At 40.8% G+C, this 27,660-nt stretch overlaps 1 protein-coding gene across 4 annotated transcripts in view; it reads left to right on the top strand.

The window, feature by feature from the left end:
* ABCC4 (ATP binding cassette subfamily C member 4 (PEL blood group)) overlaps positions 1-27,660 on the top strand; it is a 190,080-nt gene that overhangs the window by 142,325 nt on the left and 20,095 nt on the right. For all 4 annotated transcript variants that reach the window (XM_010959689.3, XM_045520173.2, XM_074378420.1 and 1 more), the window contains 7 exons: positions 3,860-4,010; positions 5,628-5,747; positions 6,963-7,073; positions 7,981-8,081; positions 9,150-9,341; positions 17,095-17,250; positions 26,529-26,618. In XM_010959689.3, the coding sequence (XP_010957991.1) occupies positions 3,860-4,010; positions 5,628-5,747; positions 6,963-7,073; positions 7,981-8,081; positions 9,150-9,341; positions 17,095-17,250; positions 26,529-26,618 (921 nt within the window). The remainder of the gene's footprint in view (positions 1-3,859; positions 4,011-5,627; positions 5,748-6,962; positions 7,074-7,980; positions 8,082-9,149; positions 9,342-17,094; positions 17,251-26,528; positions 26,619-27,660) is intronic.

Genomic DNA, 27,660 nt, shown 5'->3' with positions numbered 1-27,660 from the left:
TTGAAGGGTAATGAGTATTGCTTGATAGGAATTACATTTTATTTCTTAGTACTTAGAGAGTTTGTGTACCCTGTTCAGGATTTTACTTCCTCTACAAGAATCTGCTATTAGCCATCAGCACAATCTTTGTGATAGCCATTTCATCTAAAAGTTATTTTTTTATCTCAAGTTTCCAGAATAAATAGGAAATTCTCCCCTATACCCACATTAGTAAACAGCTTCCTGATCAAAACTAGGCTTCATTTTTTTCCTCTCTCAATCAGAAGAAAATCTTACTATGTGTTCTTGCCAAGAAGTGAATCTTGTTTTGTTTATTGCAGTTAAGTCATATCTTCCGCAAAATCAGTAATAGTTTAAGGCAATCTGGATGATTTGTACTTACCACAACTTGGAACGGAATTCTGAAGGGTCTGACAGATAGTAGAATTAAAAGCTCTGAAATTCTTTTGAGGTGTTAGCAATCTTAATGATCTTGACTTTATTTTTCAAAACTGCAAACAAATAATAAAAGCACTGTCTACTGATTGAGCGGCTTTGTGATTAAATACGTGTTTCACATTGTGCCTAGTATATATGTATGAGAGCGAGGAGAGAGTTGAAGTAGAAATGGAGTAAGCCAAAAGTATGGCTGGCATATTTATTTGCATAAAATAAGAGGAATAAATTTTTACTGCTGTTTATAGAAAACATGTTCTTTGGCACAGGCTTCACAAAGACTAGCAGGAACAGAATCCCATGGAATTAAGTTTAAAGTAAGATGTGGATAGATACCTAGGAATTCCTACAGGACTGGAAGCAATTTAGAAGTTAAATGTCAAACAGGCAACTAGGCCCTCATAGTTAAAACTTAGCTTGTGAAAGGAGTATGTTTAAAAAAAAAACCTGCAATATTAGAATACAGTGTTAATTCTAGAGGCAGAGACTTCCTGGGGAAATCTTAATCCAAATGTACATATTGAACATGTAAAATCCTTAGACTCATTTTGTCTCCTTGGGGTTTATGTATTTATTAAAATTAAATTCCTCCCCCGCCACCCCAGGTCATTTTGCTTTTTTGGGCTCAGACCTCATCTTTCTTATGAAATTTTTTTTCTTATTTAAAGAATAATTCTTAAAATGTGTTAGTGTGTTCTTTTAGTGAGCTTTTTTAAAAAAATTTTTTACCTTTTTATTGAATTATAATCAGTTAACAATGTTGTGTCAATTTCTGGTGTACAACATGTGTCAGTCATATATATACAGACGTATATTCCTAGCATTTTTAAGACCTTTTAATGATCAGCCAGATCTGTGAGCTGAGTAGCTGTTATTCTCTAATTAGCTTGGAATCTACAACTGGTCCCCACATGGGAGAGCCCATATACAACCCCAAGGAACCCAGGAAAACTAGAAAATGGAGACAAATTGAAAAGATAATTAAAAGAGAGTATATTTAGATGCTAACCTTTAAAATATGATTTTGTCTGACTATGGGATTCTCTGTCAGGGAGCAATGAAAAGATCAGGCTTGAGGCCATAATGACTGAATCGTGTGACTTTGGGCAAATGTCTAAACCTCTCTGAGGATCACTTTTCCCGCTTTGTAAATGGAGGAGTTCATTTCCCTTTCTCAGATTTGATGTGAAAATGAGATAAAATAATGCCCATAAAATACGTGAGGTCTGGGACACATGGCAAGCCTCCTGAAACGCCATCCGTTATTGGACTGGTATTTGAGAAGTTGGGGTAACTGTCACTTCTTTGGTTGACAAGTAGATCTAGAGACTAGTGGGATTTCTTCAGCATTGTGGGAAAATTTGCCATGGGCACTAGCAATAAAATAGTATCTTAGTTTTAAAATTTTTTGATTGGGCAGGTTTTTAAACAAAGCCATTAACATTTTTCACAAGCATTTTTTCCCCTTTTCTTTCCTGCTTTTATATGTATATATTTCATTAACAGTTCATTTAGATGTCAATGTGGTTTGTCAGAAACAGCTGCTCACAGGACCACAGCATCCTTTCTGAGGATGAGAGGTACTCATTAGGCTTCCCTTCCATAAGTGATGGTGACAGGGTCCTCTACCTTAGTCATCCAAACCAGGTTGCTTCCTTGCACCAAGAAGGCCGACCTGAAGTGGATACGATTGAAAGTCCTGGGATTCATTTGTTTACAAAATCTTGGTTTTGTATTTCCATTGATAACAATACATCAGTTCATGGTGCATGAAATAGAAGATGCCAAGTTGATCTTCTCTTTAGCATATGTTGAAAGATCAAATTTGTTTTTGTCGGTTCATAGGTCCACTAGTTTTCTCCCTTAGTCTCCCAGAAATACTCAACAGTTTCAGAGCAGTAAGTCTTCACTAAGAAGAAGCAAGGCTTGAAGTAGAAAACGGGTGGGTGATAAGAAACATCTCAAAAAATGTTGACTTGCCTCCATATCCCTGAGGTCATCAATTTGGAAGTCCTGGAGCTGGGAAGAAAATACAGAGAGGACAAAAGTTGTGGCAGGTGTAAAGTGTATCGGTCATATTATTTTAAAAATGCATCTTTAAACAAAACCAGCCTTCTGATACAGTATTCTCTGTAGGACAAACAGCAGCTGCGCTGGTACCTCGTTGGGCGGCACTGGGCTGTTCCACTGGTTGGAATGAGCTGTCTCTCAGGGTCCAACTTCATGAGAATCTTACGATTATTTGTGTCTGTTAATCTTTTAATACACCATCCATCATCCCCTGGCCGCTGGTAGGTATACAGGGCACACACAAGGGTGTTAATAATGGAGTTAGAGTTTCTGTTTGTTAGGAACGGGTGAGCACTCTATGTACATTATCTCATTTATTTCCCATCATCATCCATTTACGTTGCTGATTCAGCCCAGTATTTGCTGTGATTAGTAGTGGAAGAAAGTCTCACCCTTCCTGTTAATGTTCAGGAGGTTAGCCTTAACCCTGTCTCAGCGCAATACCCAGCTAATGGGATTGCCACTTCAGGTGTGGGGTGTCATTCGCTGCTAACTAAAGAATTACTCTGAATTGTGAAAAATCACCAAGTACTCTCAAGTTAAAGACCATCCAAGAACTGTTTGAAATGGACATTTTAAGGACTTAGCATAATAGTAGAAAGTTGACTCTATGTTGGGGACAAACTTTAACTTGTGGTAATATCTCCTGACTTTGGTTCTCCGGCTGTGGGACTTACACTCTGCAGTCCCTATCAAGCTGCTTCTCCTCTCCCTATGCCTCAGTGTCTCCATCTGTAAAATGAGATCACACTATTACTCAGTATTACTAAGGAGTTAATACGTGTGAAGTATTGAACGTGCAGCCCTGTGCACAGTCAGCACTTGGGAAATGTTAAATATGGATGAAAACCAGGAAAGAGGAATTCCCACTCCCAAAGGTCAGCATTTGAATTTTTCCTGCTTTTCCAGACTCTGAATTTCTAATTAACCACTTCTCTATCCCGCCTTGTATAGCTGAGGCTTCGGGACACCTCATCTGTGATACCAGCTCACTCGTCTCTCTAGTAAGACCTACTGGCTCATGATAATTTGGGATTCAACTCCCACTCTCTCTGAGTCTCAGATTTTCTCATCTGTTAAAAATAGTAATGCCTGCCTCAGAGGGCTACAGAGTATATCAAAAGAGCTAATACCTAGAGAGTTCTTATCATAGAATTTGGCACATATTAAGCCTGCCATAAATATCATGAGGACCACCCATGATCTTGTTATTTCTTTGGATAGAAAAGCATTCCGTGCCATTCCCACATGTCTCTCGAGGAAAAAACTTTAATCCTAAGAAAACAACCCATTAAAGTTTATTTTTGAAAAGAATGGGGTAAAGAGGCCTCTGTATGTGTTTTCACTATTCCAGACATTTCTACAAGTGATTGGTGTGGTGAGTGTGGCGGTGGCGGTGATTCCTTGGATTGCGATACCCCTGGTTCCCCTTGGCATCATTTTCTTTGTTCTTCGGCGATATTTCTTAGCGACATCAAGAGATGTCAAACGCCTGGAATCCACAAGTGAGTACCAAGGCTCTCAGGCTGGCTTCCATCTACGCTGCAATTAACCAGACCCTGAAATTATGCAGACTCTGTCTTCCAAATTTCTAAGTTAACATTAGGTCAGTGGGTATTATGGCCACCGTGAGTCAGTATGGTCCTTAGGCAAATGGAGCCGGTGGCGGGTCAGCTGCAGCTTTGTCTGTTGGCACACGGAGGATACATGGGAGCGCCATGAGGACAGGGACCGTTTCTGTCTTGTTTGTAACATACTTCCTAACAGAACAACCAGTCAGTAAACATTTTTCTAAAAAATAAAATACTTCATCACGTTGGAACTAAGGTGGAAGGGAAAAGGGGATTTTTCTTCACCTGAAGTTACTGGAAATGACAAGGAAAGAAAAAGAGTATGAAAAGAAAAGGAGATTTCAGGAAATGTATTTATATGTCAGAAGTAATGCATTTGAAAAATAGATTGTTTGACATACTCAAAAGATGGAGAAAAAGTTGCAGTTGTTAAGTGTCTTGAAAAGATAAGTTCTGTTATTTTCAGTTTGCTTTTTATCATCACCTCTATTTGGTATAATACCGCACTGTTTGTGGTCCTTCCTCCCCAAGGCTGTTCATACAAATGGATGCTGAAAAAAAAAAAAAATCCCCTTTGGAGGACACGGGAGGGGAGGGGTCTGTTCAGTACCCTGTTAATCTATTACTCCATTCAACTTCCTAGTTTAAGAATAATGAACATTCTTTATGAATAATCATTCTAGTCTACATGTAATCTGAGAGGATAAAATAATTTAGAGCTTATTACATTATTAATGCGCATATTCCATTGTTATTAAATCATAAGGAAAGTAGAAGTGTTATTTACTTATTCATTTTTTTAAAAAGCTACAAGGGCAATAGGCAAACAGTATAGAAGGAATGTGGTTGTATCAGAAGCCTTCAGCATGGATAGTTACTGCAAATTAATACCAACCTAACTTTCTTGAAGCCAAGCCAAGAAGAGATGCATATTGAGTTCCATGGTTCTCCATGTCTACTAAGTGGAAAAAATCTTAATTCATGAACATAAAGGAGTTTTTTGTTGTGGCTTTTGCATGTTTTCGTTTTTATATGTGTGTGGTTTTGTTTTTGTTTTTAAATAAACTCTTGAGAAGGGGACGGATAAATTAGGTTTGGGATTAACAGGAACACATTACCATATATAAAATAGATAAACCACAGGGACCTACTATAGTACAGGGAACTATGTTCAATTTCTTGTAATAACTTATAATGGAAAGGGATCTGGGAAAAAATATATATCTATACATACAATTGATTTGCTTTGCTGTACACCTGAAACTAACTATACTTCAGTAAAAATCAAGATAAAAGAAAAAAGAATTTCATTATCTAAATCTATGTCCGACTTGAATTTGGTCAAAGCTGGGTTCAAAGAGAAACTTACCAGGTCGGTAAAGTGAAGTTCGTTAAGAACAGGATTTTGAAGGTTGGCAAGCAGCATCATTCCTCCCCCAGGGAGCCCTCCAGGAAGACCTTGTTGTGCTGTTTGTTGTATCTTGCGACCTCAGAGGCTGTTGGTTTCCTTGCATACAGCTTCCCTGACTTTGTCTGTCTCTGCTTCCCCAGCACGGAGCCCGGTCTTTTCCCACTTGTCGTCTTCACTCCAAGGACTCTGGACCATTCGCGCGTACAAAGCCGAACAGAGGTTTCAGGAACTGTTCGACGCACACCAGGATTTGCATTCAGGTCTGTAAGTTTCTGGAAATGATTTCAAAGGTTGGGGTGTGTCACCTTCTGAGGTTTGACCTTCCTCTCAGGTGGCCTTGCTGGCCTGCACCTCTCTCTACGTTGTCCCACATCCACCTCTGCACCCCTTCCTTCCCCACCCCTTCCTCCCAGCATCCCCTGTGTGCCCCCCACTTCCCTGTCACACCCCCTGCTTTTTTCTACCCTGACTGGCTTGCATTGTCTTTCCATCACAGTGCCCCATGGCTTTCTGTCCCTTTAGGGCAAAAGTCAGCAGCAAACTCCCCCAACCCCTCCACCCCACTGCAAAGAGCCAGATACTAAATATTTTAGGCTTTGTGTGCCATACTGTCTGTGTTGTAACTACTGAACTTTTCTGTTGTAGCACCAAAGCAGGCAAAGATAATACATCAGCCAGTGTCTGTGGCTGTGTTCCAATAAAGCTTTATTTATAAAAGCAGGTGGTGCTGTTCTTGCCCGACAGGCTGTTATTTGCTGATCCTCTTTTCAGAGCCTACAGGGTGACTGACAAAAGTGATTGAGGAAGAGGATTTTCTGATTATCAGATTTGCCACCCACTTGATGTGTACACTTTGTAACAGTGAAGTTTTTCTCTAGGTAGAAAATTTAGAATTTCCCATAAGTCTTTAAAATTCTGGTCCACCTTTCCAGTCTTTATTGTATTTTGAAGATGAAATTGGCATTTTGAAAGCCACATGCAGATCTTGTTAGCTGATGGTCATTCAGATGGTGGCTCCTATGAAGAAGCACTGGGCAGGGCCCTGTAGGAGGTGCAGAAGGTGCTGGAGACAGAGTGTTAACTGCACCCTCTGCTGTGTGAGCACTCGAAACAGTCGACTGTGTGTGAGGATGACTCTCACGTGGAGGACCAGCTCTGCAAGAAATGCGCCGATGAGACCATTTTCCCACATTCTTCTTTGTTACCGTATTTCTCTTTATGACCTTTGTGGGTGGAAGTTGTCAATGCGTGCTTCCCCCATGGCCCCCGGACTGATTCCTTCGTGTAGCATGTGGTGTTCTGTGTCATAACCTAGCTTTCCGAAATCCTCAGGCTCCTTGGGTTTGTAACTTTGTTGTCCTACCTTGTGTAAAAAATCTCCTGCAGCTCAACTGAGCAAAATGCCTTCCCTCAATCAAAGCATCTAACTTTTTTTTCTCCTTATTCATTATGCTTATTTCGGGTCACAAATCCAGAGGCTTGGTTCTTGTTTTTGACCACGTCCCGGTGGTTCGCTGTGCGACTGGATGCCATCTGTGCCCTCTTTGTCATCGTCGTTGCCTTTGGGTCCCTGATCCTGGCAAAAAGTAAGTATAAATGTGAATTAGTTGCAGGATTACAGTTTATAGCTGCATTTATCCTTATTAAACTCTGTCATATACTGTTTCATTCTAATGAATTGTATTAAAGCATTTTCAGCGTGTGTTTCCATAGGGCGACCCACGTAGAAGAGTTATTTGGCTCTTGATGAGAGCTTTTATCCTTTTATCTTTCTTTGAGTGGGTTGAGGGCTACACAGCTGTAGCAAGCTGTCCCTCTGAACACTCCAGGTAGTGTTCGGCAGTTGGGAGCAGAGAACCAAGTTTCGCATTAAGCTTGTTGCCCAGTGTTGTGCTTTAAGTTTATAGCTTTAGGGCTACTTGGATTCCCTTGGTTGTAGGTGCCTGGTGCACTGGGGTGAGGAAGATTCTCTGTAAGGAAGAACACTGTCCTCACTGCTGTGTGATTACCAGGTGATCAGGTGTTGGCACACATGGCTTGAAATCGCCATCCCCACATATTCCATAGTAACAACACTGAATCATGATCTTTAATAGTGGAACCATAAGAGTAGTATTTTCGCTTTAAAAGTACAGGCTTTTAGAACCCATTGCCTTGTTTTTTGTGGTTTTCACTGTGGCTGCATTGGACGCAGAACATGAAATTACATAAGGGTATTTGAAACCATAGTGACGAAAATCTGAATAATGACATGATTCCTCACTTGTATGATAATGTCGGGGATTAGTAAACTTATTTAATAGATTTCTGAATTTCTAGTGCTCTTTTTCCTTTTTCTTTTTTCTTTTTCCCCTCTTTGTATCATCTCCTCTTTCAGTAGAGTGGTTATATGCAAGTGATTTAAACATTGTAAATTTGTCTTCTTGGTAAATTGTGCTGGGCTTGGGGTCAAGAATGGGACTGACTTTATTCCCTTGTTCCTTCCTCATTTAGCTTTGGATGCCGGGCGGGTTGGCCTGGCGCTGTCCTACGCCCTCACACTCATGGGGATGTTCCAGTGGTGCGTCCGGCAAAGCGCCGAAGTTGAGAATATGGTGACGTTTATCTTAACATTTTTAGCCTTCTCAACTCTCCTTGCCATTAAATGGCATAAAGGCAATTTTTTTTGTAAAATCCTAAAACTAATTTTTACATCATAGCTAACAGAATTTGTTAGATCCTTCCTCCATCTGTTTAAAGTTAATGTAAAGTAAAATACACACATCTTTTTCTCAGTCTCATGTATGCCATGTCAGCAGGTTTTATATTCATCACAGGCTGTCTTCAGATGTAGTAAGTGTCTCTGTAGGAGGGGGTTTCTGAAATCCTGGAGAGGATATAAACTGATTTTTTTTTAGAGGCTTGGTTATTTTAGTTTCCTAGTAGGTAATGACTCATTTTTGGTAAAAGAAGAATTCAGTATTTTGGGGTTGTGTATTTGTTTTAAGTATTCCCGCTCCCTATTTCAGCATTTATTCTTGTATGAGTTGAACACCTGAGTTTGCTAGTGTCCCTCCATTCTGGTTGGATTAGCCCCCTCTCAGAGTGAGCTGTCGAAGGTGTCACATTATGGTTGTTTAGGAAGCCTTAGACAATATGTAAATTATCTCCGTTTTTGAGTATTTGCAACTTCTAAAGGGAGAAAAACGAAATGAACTGTTTCCATTTCTCTGTAACAGAGCAAGAAGTAACTAATTATTAAATGAGGTTTAATAACCATCCAGTTCTAGTCTCCCATGACAGGTAACCCTTCTGTAGCAAAACACTACTGGTTGGGGTCCAAAAGTAGGCTTTCCTTTGACAAAGTTCACTTGTCTTTTAATATAGGTATGAAAAGTGGATCAATGAAACCTTAGTGTTCGTTCCTCTAGTTCTTCTAGTTTGAATATGTTTAAGGAGGTAGCCATGATAAAAGAGTTACAAGACAATGAACAAGTTAACAAATCATCAGTGCCCTTGTAAAAGCACTACTTCTGTCCTTTGGGGATGCTAAGACCTGAGATATTCCTAACCATATAATAGCAGGTATAAAGGTATGAACAAGAAGATCTCATTTACAGTCTCTAAACATCCAGAAACAAGAATCTCTGTTCCTAATCCACGTGATGTTATATGTGTTTCAGATGATTTCAGTGGAAAGGGTGATTGAATATACAGACCTTGAGAAGGAAGCGCCCTGGGAAAACCAGAAACGCCCGCCACCGTCCTGGCCCCAGGAAGGGGCGATTGTCTTTGACAATGTTAACTTCTCGTACAGCTTGGATGGCCCTCTGGTACTGAAGCATCTGACAGCGCTCATTAAATCTAGAGAAAAGGTTTGTTTCCGCCATTTGCCTATTTAAAAGTCCAGCTAAAGATTTAGCACCGCATCTGCTGTTGGCTTGTCAGTGTGTCAGGGAGACTCTTTGTCTCTCATGGATCCAGATTAGATCAGCGACCCTGCAGGTGAATCTTTCTTGGAAACTGACCATGGAATGGTCATTTCTTCCCCTGTGTTGTGCGCTGCCTCATGGTGGTTGGTGGGCCCTGGGTCCTGGGGTTGGAACTTAACCTGACCCAGAATACTATATTTTTATACCTGATTATTCATTTGGAGTCTTGGAAGTCAACCCTGGCTCCCTGTTGCTAACTTGCCAGTATCTCGTTCCTCTCCATCCTTTCTTCTTTGTATTTCTGAAATCTTCTCTTCCTCCCGTGGTTCCCTTTGGTTGCAACCTTCCTCTGTCCTTTTGCCCTTTTCCTCGAGTTGTCTTGACTAACACACTCTCTGCTGTCTTCCCCTGCTTTCCCTCCCTTAGCCTGCTTCTTGCTGAAGTGCAGATCTGACCTGTACTGGCCTGGGCGAGGTGCTGCTGGACCATAGCTCAGCCTCAAGTCCACTCCAGCTGGGGCTGAGTGGCCAGCTTGTAGCCACCTGGGAACAGCCCAGAGTCCATACCTAGCCATGGGCGAGGAACCAGATACCCTAGCTGGAGGCAGGGCTCGGAGAGCAGAAGGGTTTTGAAGAAGAGGCTAAACCAGAACAGACAAGGCAGTAGGAAGCCCTTCCCTACCTACCTCTGCAGCGAGAGTCCTGACGTTTGTGTGACCCCTGCACCCGCGTCGTGTGTAGATTCCCCCAGAACTCTGTGTCCTTGCTGTTCTAAGCTTGTGCCCCCTGCCCCTCTACCCCAGAGTCCCTTCCCTTCTGTCACCTGACTGATGAACACCTCCTCATTTTCAGAGTCAATGCTAATGCATCTGTTTCTGTGATACCCTCAATTGTAACTCAGCCCTTACATGATCTTTTAAGATAGGGTATATGGTACACCTGTGTTCATAGCGGCCAAAAGTTGGAAGCAATGAACTTGTTTATGATGAAAATGACCAATGAATGGATGAACAAAATGTGGTATATCCGTACAGTGAAATATTATTCAGCCTTAAAAAGAAAGGAAATTCCAACCTATAGATAATCAATAAGAAATGAAATAAGTCACACACAAAAGAAACCAATAAAGTGTGATTCCACTTGTATGAGATTCTTAGAGTAGTCAAATTCATAATGGAAGAAAGTAGAATGGTTGCCAGGGACTGGCCAAGGGGTGATGGGGAGTTGTTAAATGGCTGCAGAGATTCCGTTTGACAAGGCAAAAAATATTTTGGCAGGACAACAATATGTATGTGCTTAACAATAAACTGTGAATTTTATGTTACATGTATTTTACCACAGTTGAAGTAAAAGATGGCAGCTGTGGCATGCTTTGTCATTTTAGTCTGTATCTCACAGTGCCCCGTGTCTTCTTAAGGTCTATTTTTATCTTGGTACCCAAAACGTGGAATTCTGCAGGGCGTAGAGGGGCTGCTAAGGGTGCTGGCTGGGAGGGTGCGTAATACATGATAGGAGCAATCGGTAACCGAAACATACACACAAGAAAACTTCATAAACAACCTATTACCCAGACTTGTTAAATACTTGAGGAACTGCTCTTTACAAACTCTTTTCACCACAGATCCATCTAGTGGACTGTAGCCATCATTTAATGAATGATACCCTTGTGACATGAAAATGCCCAAGTGATACCCAGGAAGCAGTTTCAGTTAGCCACATGGCAAAAGCTCTCTCCTGATTATTTCCAGATTCATTGCAGGTCTGGAAGAAGGTGAGGACTCCTGAGTTGGGAAAACATTAACAGCAGCTCTAGATGAAATCCTGTCCCTGAGAGCGCTGTAAGCGATGTATGTTACCTAGCAGTCAATACATCCATCAGATTTCCCGTTGTAAACCTAATTTCGTTAATTTGCACTCATCTTCAGTTTGCCCCAAAGCCATAAAACACGAATTATCTAAGAAACTTTGTAGTACAACTTAGGAACATAGCAGATTTGTATTCTTCCATCTTAAAACCCCCAAATTGTAGGATCATCTGAGATTCCAACATGGTTGAGGCCACGTTGAATTTGGAACCTGCGTTAATGACTGCAGTGACTGAACTTCTGATTTGTGTCTTGGTCCACACACAGCATCACCATTCACTTCATTTCTGTGTTTGGAGGTTGTCCCCGGGGCGGAGCCGCGAAGTGATGTCACTGCCCACGTACATTCCCGGTTTCCTCTCCTGCCCACATGTTCCCGTCCCCGTTACCCCGGGACGTGCCTTTGGGGTTGGATTTGGCTGAAAGCAGCTGCTGTGGGGGAGGTCGGAGGAGTGTGCCGGCCCAGTGGATGTGGGCTTTATTCTCGTTCCCTCATGTCCTCTGCTGTCCTGATTCCTGGAAGTTAAGAGTCAACAGCGAAGTGTAATAGGTACTACTCAGGTTTCTAATGTACGGGAGAAATAGCAAGTAAAATTAAAGACCCAAAATGAGGTAAATAGTGCGCTGGGCTTTCTGGTGAGATTCTGAACATTGGCTGCATTTTTTCATTTAGATGATTTTGTGGTTGATTGGATCATTTTAGAGAGTACTGGGCCATTTTAAAGCATTTTCCAGCTCTCGAGGTAGATTGATTTTGGTTTGTTATTTTTTTTTTTCCCCTTACTCAGAGCTATTACTTGGATAATAGATTTTTACAGATGTTTGCTGGACCTTGCCATAATGTGTAAAATTGTTCATTTCCTACACTTTCTCCTTTTTTTTTTTTTAACCTAGTATTTTGTCAGAAACCCCTCCCCTCACTCCCAGATTGTCCCACCTCCCCTGCCGCCTCCTCATTCCTTGTGACTCAGAATGTGCTGCCAGGGCCAGCAGTTCCTGCACCACCCGGGAGCTTCTTGGAAAATGCAGACTCTCAGGTTCACCCAGACCTCTTGACTCAGTCACATTTGAACCCGACCTCGCAGTGAAGGCCTTTCTCTCTGGTGGGTGATTTTCAATGACTGGTAACCTGTGATTTCCAGGAAACATCCCTTGACAGTTTGGAATTGAGCTCCTGAATCACCCAAAACCCTCTGTGACTGAGCACGAGGCTCTGGAAAGTTCTGTGCCACTTACCCTACAGATTTTTTTATGTTTGTATTCTGCAAAGTGTGCCTTTACATTATAATCTAATTCTGTGTGACTCCAATGCATTTGTTTGCATCTTTTCAGTGCAGCGTGCCTTCATCACAGGCAGCTTTCACCCTGCTCGCTGGCCGTCCCCACGCCAGCCTCCTGCGGGGCTAGGGCTGTTCCAGCCCGGGCTCAGCCCTGGCTGGGCTCGGGGTCAGAGGCAGCCGAGCATAGCGGTGTGTGTGAGGCTCTCTTACCACCTGGTGGGATCAGAAATTGAGTCTTGCTGCCCCAAGCAGGGCAGAAGGTCCTTGTGGCCTATTTCCCAGGTACCATGTGCCCCACTTAGCCACAGGTTTCTCTCCCAGCCCAGCTGTGGGTGCCAGTTCTTCCTGTTGACAGCCCACCTGACCTCAGGTATCTGGTACCCTCTTTGCTCAGAGTCGTCAGCCCTCTGGTTCCACCACCATGTTGTTACTCGCCCGTATCCATGTCATGCAATAGGATCTATATGGCAGGCCTGTTCCTCTGACTGCAACTACACCTTTTCTCGCTATCTCTCTTCTAGCTAGACAGAAGGACATAGTAAAGTCTGAAGCCATCAGCAGAATGTAAAAGTGGCCAACAGACCAATGGATTTGAGTCCCATTCTGTGACTTATGGGCTCTGTTTTTTTCAGGCAGACTAATTAATCTTAGAAGCTCGATCTTCTCTTCTGCAAAATGGAAGTGGTAGGACCTAACCTCGAGGGTTGTTGTACAACTAAAGACATGTAAAGCACCCAGTATGGAGACCAGCACAGAGTAAATAAATGCTTGGACACAGATAGCTGTCATTTTCATAGGGCGTAAAATGACCATAACGACTTACACTGTGAAAATAGTTGTCTGACCCATGGAAATGAGGAGTTGGTCATTTGCAATCATATTTATGGCTCTAGGAGCCCTCTGCTGTGTCTCTCCATCCAGCTAATCCTATACCTAAACAATGTGGTAATAGAATTCCTGTAAATTTCTCCTGCCTGTGTTAAAAGCCTTAGCTCTCTCCAGAATACTTCTTTGCAAAGGACACCACAGGTAATACGAATAATACAAACTTGAATCCAACACAGATCCTGTTATCAGCACATACAGTCCAGTTGAAGAAATTTAAAAAGGATATACTAGCTTCAAAAGGCAGAAGGCTGTCACAATTTTTACAGAAGTTTAGAAAAAGATGACATAACATCCTTTTGGGTTGGGTGACGTCCACATGAGGGGTTAGGTAGAACAATTCTGAGGAATTAGGCATGTGAAACTGCGATGTGTTGTCAGAATTTCAGCGGGTGGAAATTCATATAAAAGAAATTCTGGGAGGTGGGATCTGCATAAGCAAAAGCGAGATGCCCCGATTCAGTGAATGAAGAACTGGGCACCTGCAGAGCATTCAGGGAAAAGAACCACCAAGTGTATAGCACACATTTTCATATTCAACCTTCCCAACTACCTGGTAATCCCTAGGAAGCTGACTGGTGGAGATGAAGAATGAAGTTAGTGGGGACAGTTTTGTGGAAGCGACTTCCTGGGTGTCAAGTGATAGGCATGGAGCCATTCTGCAAGTTTAATCTGAGAAGTGGGAAGACGCAGGGAACAGGGAGCCAGTATCCCTTGTGCAGCCCAGCGGGCGTCGTGGGAAAGTGATTCCACTTTTTGGAAATTGGACTGATGTCAATTAAAACAAAGTGATAACACACAGGTTTGTGAATGTGGAGGGAAATGGGTGAGAATAGGAAATGCTATCATATTTCTGGGGGGTAGGTTGGCAGTACTTAACAGCCTCCTTTGAAAATGTTCGCACCTGTTTCTCAGCAATTCTGCATTGGAGAATTTATCTTAAGGAAAGCGTTAAGATTGTTTGCAAAGATTCAACTTCAGGGATACTTATCACAGAGTTATTTATAATAGCAAAGTATTCAAAACCGACTAAATACCCACAGGGGGTTTGTTACGTAAGTGATCACATATTCTGTAATATGTACCCATTAAAGTAAATATTTTTAGGGAATCCTGACAACAGATTACCACAACATGTTCATATTAATCACAGTTTATTTTATGTATATGAGCTTATATCTGTAAGAACGCACAGACACACAAAGCTTGAAAGAAAATACATCAACATCTTAAGAATGGTTTTATCATAGTGCTGGGGTGATGGCTAGTATTTATTTACTTTTCAAATTCATGTGCATCAATTATTAAGGAAAAGGTTTCTATTTTGAAAGGTAATGCAGCCTTGCACTCAGGTAATGATTCTGGTCCTTAAAGTCTGAGTCATGGAAGTTCAGTCTTTGGCTTGGCACGCTGGACTCAGGGAGACCTGGAAATAAGCTGGACAGTTGACCCCTGTGCCTGGGAGAGAAGTAATGAGATTGAACTGGGAAAGTCAGAAAAAGCGGCTGTCTTGTGTGGGGCGTTCAGTGCTGATCATGTTAAGTTTGACACGTGAAGAGAGCTAGGTGCAAATGTCTAACAAGTTGGTGTGGTCTTCAGAGACCAGCCCTGGCCTGACTGGATAAACAGAAAGTCTCAAAGCAGGTAAAAGAAGACTGTCTTCAAGTGTCTTTAGTGTCAGGAGTGTAAACTTAGTGATACTGGGGTACTCTCCACTTGCAATTGGTAAAACCCATTGGTGACTGGGAAAGATTCCCAGACAATAATTTTGATGACTGAAGAGTAGATATAGTCACAGCTGGGCTTTCTTTCCCTTCCTTCCTTCTTTCCTTCCTTCCTTCCCTCCCTCCCTCCCTCCCTCCTTCCCTCCTTCCTTCCTACTTTAAATTTTTTAATTTTAATTTTTTTTAAATTTAAGTACAGTCACTTACAATGCATCAATCTCTGGTGTACAGCACAGTGTCCCAGTCATACATATACATACACAGCTAAGTTTTCTGAGTTGCCTTTTCCTTAAACTCCTCACCGGAGTTTGGAGTTCCCAGTCTTGTGGTCGTGAGCAGCCTGCCTTCCCTCTGCATATCATGTCCCATTTACCCCAAGTCTACAAGTGTTCCAGTTTGCACACATGGATCAGTTCCAGGAGAGCTGATAGCATGGGAACATAGTTTTCACAGACATAGTTCTCACAAATCCGCAATATCTTCAAGGTTTGTCTGTATACAGAACACGTGAGATATATATTTGTATATTTATGTGTACATATGTGTGTACATATATGTGTGTGTGTGTGTGTGTGTGTGTAATATGCCCTGGGACCTTCCTGTGCATGCAGAGAATGGCCCATCTATACTGTATATATTATGATTTACCATAAGGTACAAATGGCTACAAGATAAATGCACTAAGGCCACTTTTATTACATTTAATCTGTATAAAGATAATTTTTTTTGAAATGCCTTTATTGATTTCACACACCAAGCTTTGAATCTTTGGAGGTATTCAAGTGAGAAAATGTGTGTAGTTTTCAGTGTAAAATCAGTGCCCAGAAAGGTTTAGTTCTTTTCTTTTTAAAGCCATGAGTTTTTAAATTTTACTGAATTAATTTGCAAAGATTGAAAGCATATCTTAAGTCATCTCTTGGGAAATTCCCACTAGGGAATCTGCGGTTGGCCAACCTCATTGGTAAAAAAACAAAAGCCAGTTTCAGGATACTTGTTTGAATGCATACAGCTAAAAGCAAGTTTTTACATTACAGTTTCATTTCTGACCAGCATTTTACCTGCATTATATTGATTCATTGATCTTATTGTTAATGCACTTAATTTCCCTCTGCTTTGGTTTTAATAACTAGACTGATACTTAATATGTATCGTTCCAAGGGGCAGTTTTAGGTATTAATTGGTTTGTAAAACGCCGTTTGAGCTGCTGAGATGAAAGGTCCCATGTAAAATACCAAGTGTTGTTTGTGGTGTTGGTGTTGTTGATCTCATTATGTGTGTTTTGTGTACTTGCTACTGACTTTTAAGACACCGAGTCCTGTATTTTGCAACTATAAGTCATTTTCTGTCAAGACAGAGCATATTTAAGATGCCTACTATCAGGAAATGATTTAGTTTCTCTACCAAAGAATAATAATTCCTCTTAAATGATAGAACGCTGCCAAGCTGAATACTTGTTTGTATATAACACTTCTGACTAGACTTGTTGACATCTCTGTGAAATTACCCACCTAATTCTCAAGGTCAAAATACCCAGACAGCAGGAATAAAGCTAATTTAAAAGCTGACTTCTTATGAGCCACTTAGGAGACTGCTGGCTTTTTACTACTAGTAGATTGATTCTGTTATTTGTAACTCTTCTTTGGACCAGGGGATCTCAACCAGAGGACATTTGTCAATGTCTGACATTTCTAGTTGCCACATGTGGGTTTTTTTCCTGGAATCTAGTGGGTAGAGTCCACATATACGGCTATACAACCTACAGTACGTGGGAGAGCGTGTCCCCAACAATGAATTATCTGGCCCCAAATGTCAACCGCCACACGGTTGAGAAGCTTTTAGACTACACCCTGTATAAAACCTCTAAAATGCATATTCAACAACAGGGGTTCTCCATGGTTAGTTGCCCATTGTTAATTCTTAATCCCTCCTGGATCTGGTTACAGGTCGGCATTGTGGGAAGAACAGGAGCTGGAAAAAGTTCCCTCATCTCTGCCCTTTTTAGATTGTCAGAACCTGAAGGTAAAATTTGGATTGATAAGATCTTGACAACTGAAATTGGACTTCACGATTTAAGGAAGAAGATGTCAATCATACCTCAGGTATGCATTTCATGGCATTCCCTTGTGTTCTAAAGCAACTAACTTTAATTGCTTTTGATTTGTTGTTTTTTTTTAATTGAATGAAAGTGTTGATCTTTTCCCCTCCCTAGTAGAGAATATTTTTAACAGCAGGTATTTTCAACACACACTTTCATCAGATCCTAGGTTTTGTTTGTCTTTTCATTTATTTGTCTTACATGTATGTGATTTAATAGCTTACCCAGATTTCTAGACTGAAACTTCCCCAGGTGCCACAGTTTTAGCCACTGATAACCAGATAATTCTGAGAACAAAATGATAGTTTGTTTCTCAATGGAAAAACAATGGAGAGGTTTCTACAGGGAAACATGGATTTTGTCTTGATGGAATTCTGCTGGTAGGAAATAAAGATAACCTTTTCAAAGGTTATTATTAACATGGAGGACTTTCTGTTAAACTAGGGGTCTATGAGACTTAACAGGGTGTATCGATGCTTTTGGGAGACTTTCAGGATTCAGCCATGAGTAGATGATTTTAACCAGGGAGGCAGTACAGGTTAGTGAGGAGGGACATGGGGCATGGAAGCCCACCTCTGTGCACCTCAGTATTCTGGCCCTTACAAGGCAGCTAACAGTACCAGCTCCTCCTGCTGCTGTGAGGTCTAAATAGGTTAGTGCGTGTGGAGTGCTTCACGTAGATCCAGTTCGTGGTTGCTCTGATGACAGAGCTTTGAATTGATCATCTCTTCCTGGGCTCTGATTCTGTTTTCTTCTGTTCTGCTTTTTAAAGACTTTGAGAGAGTGTTTTGGAGACTGGATTAAATGCACAGTAGAGGCTCCTGTCATTCCTTGTGGTTCATTCACCCAACATAGTTCAGTGAATATTTACTGAGCAATTACTATCCTCCAGGTATATAGCCAAGGGCAATATAGGCCCTTTTCACATTGGCCTGGGCCACACATCTTCCATTCTGCCCTCTGCTTTGACAGGTTGGATCTTTTTTGTTTTGTTTTGTTTTTTTTGCTTTGTTTTGTTTGTCTGTTTGTTTGTTCATTTTTTGTTTAAATACTCTACCATCATCTGGCCATCAAAGGAAGCTCAGAAAAACACCCTCTTGAGATGAGAAACACAGAGGGGAAACCAGACAAAATGGGCCAGGAAAATGTGCTTCCTGGAGTGCAGGTGTAATGAGCTCTGAAATGCCTGTTTAATAGGAAGCATGCAGCACATGGTACCCAAAGGGGTGGCGTATGTGGACTAGTGAAGGAGTATGTGACTGGGTGCAGCTGTTGCTGCCAACCCCTGGCCTCTAAAATAACTGGAATTAGTCTCACTACTTTTGAAGTAAAGATGTTCCTTTTAGATCACAGTGAGATGCCATCTTACACCCTTAGTCTGTCTATTATCCAAAAAACCCCCCACAATTGAAGGAATTGGAATCACTGTTCATTGGTGGTAGAAATGTAAAGTAATACAGCAACTGTGGAAAATGGGATGAGGGTTCCTCAGAAGTATTAGAAGCAGAATTATTATATGATACAACAATTCCAATTTAGAGTATAAACCCAAAAGAATTGAAAATGGGATCTGAAAAAGATGAATGTAAAGAGAACATACCTATATGTGAATGTTCATAGCAGCATTATTCTCAATAGCAAAAGGTTAGAAGCACCTAAGGGTCTTGACAGTTAAATGGAAAAACAGATGTGATATATGCACAATGGAATATCATACAGCCTTTAAAAAGGAAGGAAATTCTAACATGTGCTACAACATGGATGAACCTTGATGACATTATGCAAAGTGAAATAAACTAGTCACAATAGACAAATAGCATATGATTCTACTTACATGAAGTACATAGTGGAGTCAATTCATGGAGAGAGCAAGTAGCATCGTGGTTGCCAGGGCTGCTGGGAGGGAGGAATAGGCAGTTGTTGTTTAATGGGTACAGAGGTTCAGTTTTGCAAGATGAAGGCAGTTCTATGATTGGATGGTGGTGATGGCTTTACAACAGTGAATGCATTTAATACCACTGAACTATACATTTAAACATACTGAAAGTGTGAAATGTTATATGTGTTTTACCACAATTAAAACTTTTTGAAAAAGATATCCATTTCAGGAAAAATGAAATTTTCAGCACATACAATCCTTATATTTCAAATTTCTTTCTAGCTTTTATGTTGGTGACTTAGAGATTACAGTAAAAAATAATTTTAGATTCCCAAGTTTTAGATTTTGATTGTACCCTTCTCTGAAATGGGCCACATAAGATTAGTTGGCAGAAATAATTGGTTTGTCTGTAAAGTCCTTTCATATCCTTGGATGGATGGATCTAGAAATGTGCCCCTACATTACTTTTAATGCTTCTTAATAAGAAAAAGTTGTATGCTGTGTACATAAAAGAACTCCATAAATGAAGAAATAACGTTAGATGATTCTTGGCTCTGCTAGTAATGTTTTGGAAGCACATCTGAGCAAAGACTGAACATACCTTGACATCACCAGGTTTTGGTTCTGTTCCATAGGTTTCCACCCTACTTTTTAGCATGCTCTGTGTACACACTGCTTAGAGCATGCTTACAAAACAGTGCTGAGCTTTGTATCCATGCAGATAATGATCAGCAACCATTGTCCTCCTAGAACCTATAGTTTCTCACTGTCTATGCCTTTGTCTCCAAGGAGAAAGGTTGGTTGATTAAAGAGAGAGAATCTGAAGAGACTGAGGAGTCCCAGGAAATCATTCAGGAGGCAGCCAGGGATAGAATGCTGAAGAGCTGAGACCGCGTCAACTTGAGCCACGTTTTTATTCTGTCTCTGTCTCCTCTGACTGTGGGCCCTTGATGGAGTTGCTTGGCTCCCAAGCTTCATAGTCCTCGCCCTGTAACCAGGTCTGGGAATTACTGCTGTACAGATTTGCTGTGAAGGTGCAACAGGGTGAGAAAATATTTGTAGTCCATGCCGGGCCCTTGGGATCGCTCAGTCATAGTAACGATTATTATTATTAGGGATCGGGGCACTGGCCTTTAGGATATTATTTCTACTTAAGTAAAAAGGGTAACACATTCTGGAATGGCTTTGGTCTTTAATTTCTGTTTATGTTTTTGTGATCCTTGGTGATTTTCTTTACATTTATGGCTTATCACATAAACTGTGTAGTTTACATAAATTTAAAGAGTGAAGCAAAAGAAAAAAAAGAAAATCAACATACTAGGAGTTTTAGGGGAAAGTTTAGGAGAGAAATTTATCTTAGGGTCTTTTTTCTCAGGAACAAGAGTCGAGAATATCACTGGCTCCCTTCCCACGAGGTTCTTTCCTGACTACCGCCCTGTTCCCACTGGTACTTTCCATCCTCCACCACAACCCCTGACTTTTTCTCAGCCCTTCTCACGTTCTTGACTATTTTCTTCCTCTCCTGGATGACAGGGCCTGAGTCTCTCATTTCTGTTGCTTTAGTGCTTGTTCCAGTCCCTCACCAGTTACACAAATATCAGTAATAATCCCTAACATTGGTGGAATCCGTAACAAGTTTTAGCCTCTTTCCCTACCATCTCCCACTTAATCCTCACAACAATTCTCCTGATATCTTTATCTGAGAGATTTAAAAACTGAAGCACTGGGAGCTTAACCAGCTTATCAAGTAAGCAGCAGAGAAGGATTCAGATTTCATTTAGAGAAAGTCTCAACTCCAGAGCCAGAGTAGCTAACCGGTCTGCTAGTGACTCAGCACACTGCTGACTGCGGTCCATGGTAGAACTGCTTCCTGTCATGACTTCTGTGTACACATGTACACACACACACACACACATACACACACACACACACACACACACACACACAGAGTCGCACACATGGGAACAAAGATTTCACAAAACAGTATTACTTGTACTCTGTACTCTGCGCTCTGATATTTTCTATTCTATCCATTCTACTGATTTATAGAAAGGACAAAATGATTATTATGAGCCACAAAATTGATTTCATGACCCATTGGCTGCACCTGCAGTTTGACGAACAGCGGCCCTCACTGTCTGCCTGCTGGGCTGGGCTCCTGGTCCATGATAGGGTCTTGCTGGGAGATTCATTGCTGTTCCAGATTCTTGCTGTAGCCTCACAAGGTTAGCCCCATTTTCCAGGAAGGGAACTGAGGCTTGGGGAGATTAATAACTTGAGTCAAAGAGCTAAAAAGCAGTAGAATCAGGACTTAGGAATCTCTGACTCCAGTGTTTTATATACACACACACACACATACATGTTTTTCCTTATATGGTTGTTGGACTGAATGATGTTCTCATCAGATGTTTTCCACATTTTTTCCTACCACACCGCTCATAGTATCAATTTAGAAACGAGTCTATTTGCTTATACATCACAGACTAATAAGTGTCAGGGGAAGATACTCAATATCACCCCTTCCCCAGCCAAGAGCCCTTTCTCTCCATGATGTCAGGCTGGCTGCAGAGGTGGAGCAGGTCTGCTGCCGTGGTTACTTGAAGTTGCTTGTCTAAACGTAGAAAGCTTCCGTCTGTCTTCACCCAAAACAAGTAGGAAGCAGTGTTGCTTCTGTCTCAACATCCTGATTTACAGGTTTTTAGGAAGTCGAGCATAGACTCTGCAAAGGGGGAGCCTAGTGCTGTTTCTTTGAGTCGCCCTGGAGCTTAGGTGAGCTGGGCCCCCATCGTCTTCCCTGACTCCCTCCTCCCTGTGATGTTGGGCACAGCAGCGAGCTTCCAGGCTGATCTCCCTCCCAGGCTCGCCCCTGCCACTCTTGACCCACCTTGAGCAGGTTAGAACTGGGGGAGATGTGATAGCAGCAAAAAATACTGTATTCTTAAGAAGGTACTCCTCAATTTGTTAGAAATTAGCAAAAAATGAAAGCACTTCCTAATTAATTTCTGTGAAGGTGAAGTGTGCACCCTTTCTGCTCAAGATCTGAAGTAGTTAAATATGTCCCCCAGAAAAAAACACTAATTGAGATTATATTCGGGGTGTAGCTTGCTTATCTTAATGGGTCTGGAAAAATAGACTTCAAAACTACTGAACTACTTTGGATGATTCTTCTACTTTGGATGATGCCTGAAGCTCCTTATCCTATTGGCACTATGAAAATGCTTTCAATTGAAGAGGGATTCCATGCAAATTCAGAATTTATGATTGCAGCCCAACAGTTGGCAAACATCAACAGCCATGATCTTCATCATGATTAAACAGTTTCATTTTTTATATTTAATAGGCTTTTTTTTTTAATTAAGGCAAAAGCTAGATGTTTTTTTAACAGTCCACTCTGGGCTTTTGGTATTTCCATTCCGAGTTTTCTTCAGTAGGTTGAAGAAGCTGTCTCTTTAAGGCTCCTTCTTGATTACCTGGTTTTCTTTCCCTTTTTCTCTTGTTGAGAACAAAACTCCAAGAGAGAAGAGTTGGATATGCTGTTACTAGTAAAGAAATACAACTGGATTCTAGCCTAATGCAGTCGGCCCTTTGTTTCTGACACTGAAGTCTTCATTAAATCCCGTGGAACTGCTCCCCGGAGCTCCTGAAAGAGGACTTTACACGACTTAAATTCTTTTTCCTTTGTTGGCGAACAATGTTCTTTTCTTTTGAATATGGATGACGATCAGTTCATTCAGAGGCTACAGGGTTTTTTTAAAAAATGGAAACCAAGATTTAAAGTGACTTCAGGTGACGCTTTTACTCTTAAAATATGGAGATGAGCAGCCCCTTTAAGAAATGTCCTTAGATTGGAGACCTAAATGTACCTCTCAGGACTCTGGGAAGCAGCATCAGTAGCCACTCTTCATATACTTCAGTGGAGGGCAGTTTCCTGGTTTGGGACTGAAATGATCAGGGTAAAGTGTTCTGCTTTATCTGCCTTGTTTGTAACCACTTGTTCAGTTTTTGTCTTGCTCCCGGGTCATTTTAAACGTCAGAAGGTTCGTGGGTCAGGTTTCTTTGTAAGATAATGAGAGTCTTGTCTTCCAGCAGCTTATACAAAAGGTCTGGTAAGACTGCAGTTTTCAGTGTGCAGTTGTGTTGAGGGATTATCAATTTACTACACTAAATGCTCTGATTCAGAGTGGCCATTTTTGGGTCACACACCTAATATGAATTTGCGTTATGTTAGTGAGAAAGGAAAAAAATTACTACTGAATATGGCACAAAGGATTGAATTTAAAAAGTATCAATTTTAAACCATGATGAAAAACAGGTTTGAAACTAATGCTTCATTCAAAATACTGCATTGAACAAGAGCGTTTGTTTTCCAATTGTGCTGAGCCAGCTAGCCCTTATTAAATGAGGTTTAATTGTGCACCCTCAGAAAAAATATATACTTAGGCTAATAAATTTAGTGTATGTTTACACGAAGGTTGTGTGTCCTACCATAAATCTCTACACTGAAGTGTTCTGCCTGCAAACATTTTTACAACACTTATTTATAAGATTAGTTTTATTAACTTCATTGTTTGGAGGTGGGTACTGTAAATCATAGTATCTATCAGAAATGATCGTTAATTTGACCCTTATCTGCCCTTGCAGTGTGTGTCTATTATGAGTGCTTTTATTTGAAAATTGTATAATGGTTTCTTACTTGGAATGAGTAGAAACTAAAATGAACACCACGCATAAAACACATTGACTTATTAAAACAGACGTTCACAAATTGCCTGTTGGCTTTTTAAAAAAAATAGCTTCAATTAGTTAATGTTTTAATAAATCATTCTTTTCATTCAACAAGTTTTCATTAAAACTTTACTGATTTTGATATATATATTGGCGTGCCATAACAAAGAGAAACATTCTTATTTCTAAACAATTTTCTTCCATCTAATGCTGCCAAATAAACAAGCATAATTGCCGAAACGTCCTTTTAGATCGACAAGAAGGCGGGCGGGTATAGCTCAGTGGCAGAGTGCATGATTAGCATGGAGGAGGTCCTGGGTTCAATCCCCAGTAACTGCATTTAAAACAAACAAACAAACTTAATCCCCCTCCTAAAAGAAAAGATACACGTGATTGCATGCATCCAGATATAACAAAAATAGATTGACAGTACAGACTTAAGTTTGCACCCTTATTGCAGTGGGAAATGCTTAAACTTAATTAAAAAAATTTTTTTTATTTGAGTCAGCAGTAATTTGGTGATAATTCATTCGCAGAACCTCCTCCAGGCCTCTGGAGTGTCTGAGGTCTGTTTAAAGCTCAGCATGAAGCTGCTGCAGGCGTTGGACAGGGGCTCAGAAGGGAGGGACTCCTCCTTGTGCCGAGAATCCCATTTTTGTCCCCTAGTCTTTGGAGAGACTCATCCACTTCAAGGAGTTTCGTAAAGAGAGGAAGGTTTGGGGGGTGACAACAGAGAGAGGCCCTGATTATGAAATCGGTGACGGAGCTTTAAATGGGCGTCCCTCTGCCTGTTGTCCTGAACCAGTGAAGCCACTGTTCCCAAACGTGCTGATGCTGTGAGTCCTTTCATGCTTAAGGGGTGGGGGGGAGGTTTGTCTTTTAAAATCGAAGCCATTTTTTTCTTAGACTAGCTTAAAGTAACGTCTCTCTAGAGTATACTTTAAAAACCTGGTGGACACTTCAGCAAACCTCGGACTTCTTACTGATGTGAATTTGCTCTATGAGAAGGATCTGAAGGAAAAAATGTTCAGGTCGTATTAGCCCTGGTGGGCTAAAACATGGTCCTGTTGTTACTATAAACAGAGACCCTGTCTCATTTCTCCCAGTGGCTTAAAACCGGTTCCTTAACTTGGCCTCTTTTGGCCTTGAACACCAGTCCTTGGAGAATCTCTCATTTTGGGCCTCAGAGTAAAATCCTGCCCACAGTTTAGAGCCTTGGAGGTGGGAGGCTAGAGGAGAATTAGAGGAAAGTGAAGAACATTGAGTATGAGCCTCCCCTAATTGTTTCTGTGAACCTCATGGAAGGAGCTAGAGGAAGAGAAATGGCCTAGCTTGTTGGACTCTTTGAGTTGATAATTACAAGGAGTTAGACGTTTGTTTTCAAAAACTGCAGTAGAATGTTGGTTATTCCCCTGACAATGAACTCTTACCGTTACATTGGTGGCTGTTTCCTCTTTGATCCTAAATTTAGCAGTAGAAAAAGGTATGGGAAACTCCTTCTTGTCCTTCTTCGTGGGTGGAGAAAAGAAATGTCTATCTTCTTCATCTTTCTTTTCTGACTTTTGTGAAGTGAGGAGGAACAAACTGTCCATCCCCAAGGCCAGGAGGGATTTGAGGCTGGGGTCCCTCGGGCATTTCCGGGCCCTTGTGGAAGAGTCAGGTCTCCTCCGGGTCCCACTGCTGTGCTTCCACACTGTTCTGTCCCCTTCCCTGAAAGTAGCCCTTTGGGCTCTTCTCTGCCACCTGTGTTCTTGTGTCCTGGTTACAGAGCCTTCCAGCAGAAAACGTAATGACCTGTATAAGCTTATGTACAAGACTTGCTTGAAACCCATAAGAAGGCATATATACTAACACAGGAATTTACTTGTGGCTCCTCTTGGAGCAGATGAATAGGAAGAGCTATTTAAATTTTAAAATAGTCTCATTATGGTGCACGTCACAATGGGTTTCAGGGTGTCTTGCCCTGACAGTTAATAATGAGGTTCTGTGAAGTGACATTGATGCACAGGTGAGATAACATGGGGTCGCCTGATGCAACATCAGAGGGCGTCTCTTCATGAACAGAGAAGCCACTGACCCCTGTATTTGATGTTCTCTTTGCACATGTGGGTAGATTCCAGTCACACATTTTGAGAGATTCCCCATCCAGAAACTGAGCAATGGAAAAAATATCCTAGTTTAATCTTCATTGCAAATGTACGTATATTTAACAATTTTGCTGTGGGGTACAAATTTCAAATAATCATGCTGTTGGCATTTTCCAGTAGCACACCAGGATTGACAATTAATTTATGAAGCTCTTGATATAACATTCCTCCAGTAATTATATCTTTTTTTTTCTATCTAAGCAGATATGACCAGGGAGACTTTTTTTTTTTTTTTTTAAATCAATCTTTCCTTTCTCTTCTTCAGTTTCTTCTTAAGATGACACACTTCAGCACTTTCTTCTGGTAGTGATCAGTGGTCTGGAGGATATTTTGAAGCATAAAATGATAAAATGGAAATTTAATAGTGATACTATTTTGTAAACAGGCATTTACCACCTTATTATTAATGATTGTAGTGAATTTTGTGTTTGGTTTTTTGTGTGTGTGGGGGGGGTTTGTATTTCTGTTTTTAAAGCATTAGAATTAAATGAAAAGAGGCTACCATGACATTCTATATTTTGTGGTATTTAGGAACCTGTTTTATTCACTGGAACAATGAGGAAAAATCTGGATCCTTTTAATGAGCATACGGATGAGGAGCTGTGGAATGCTTTAAAAGAGGTAGTTTATAAAATGTGATTAACTTGTTAACATAAGTATCTGTGTATGTACATGAGTAGCATTGCAGATAATGAAAGGGGAGCTTATTGGTTTAACCAACTTTCTTTCCCTTCTAGGAGAGCATTGATGACATGGGTGCAGTTAAATTGTGTGTATTGATGATGATGAAAACCAGCAATAAAGTGCCTCATGGTTTCATTTTAGCTTTTTTCCTAGAAACCAGAGCAAGTAGTTGCGTTATGTTGTCCTTAGCAGAGCACTTCACTTAGAAGTTTTAATTATGGATTCAAATTCTACCAGTGACCTAGTCAATTAATTACCCCAATTACCCTGCAGCATTCATTTTATTCCTCTGGTCTTGGGGAACATCTGCTGTGATGGTCATTATTAACTGAAAGATAAATGAGGTTCATGTCAATAAAATGCTGTGACGTTTCATAAGAAAGTGTTTATAAAGGTAAATTATATAGTTCGAATATGCTGATAATTATTGCCAGTCATGTCATTTTAACGCTGCACAGTGATTGCAGGTATCAGAACCCTGGAGCTTTTGCTCAGTTTTTATATGGACAGGATCCTTTCTAGAGGATTTTCTGTTATTTGTGTCATGTTTCCCTCTGGACCAGTTTTTTGAGTTTCCTCACCCTTGCATGACAGGGATTTAGACTTTTTTTCTTTTCTTTTCTTTTTTTTTTTTTGATGTGACGTCAGTATTTTATTACTTCCAGCCACATTCTGAGCATTCACTTGGGTGACCTGAAAGGAACAGGGAATTTAGAGGAAGGATAGTAACTGACATTAATTTAAAAGTACAAAAATGCTTGAAGGTTGGCACTCCTGATTTTCTCTCTCTCTCTCTCTTTTTGATTTTGACTCTTAAAGTGCTGCTGGTGTATACATTTTAATACCAATTATTTTGTGTATTTGCCCTACTTCTGCAAGCTGATTCTAAATTATGGATGGCAGAAACATTATCTAGACTTCTAAACCATAGACAGGCTTTTAATTCCTCATAGGACCTAGCTCTTTTGCTTTTAAAAAG

The sequence above is a fragment of the Camelus bactrianus genome, chromosome 14 (assembly GCF_048773025.1).
Source record: "Camelus bactrianus isolate YW-2024 breed Bactrian camel chromosome 14, ASM4877302v1, whole genome shotgun sequence".
NCBI lineage: Eukaryota > Metazoa > Chordata > Mammalia > Artiodactyla > Camelidae > Camelus > Camelus bactrianus.
This window is presented reverse-complemented; position numbering and strand designations above follow the sequence as displayed.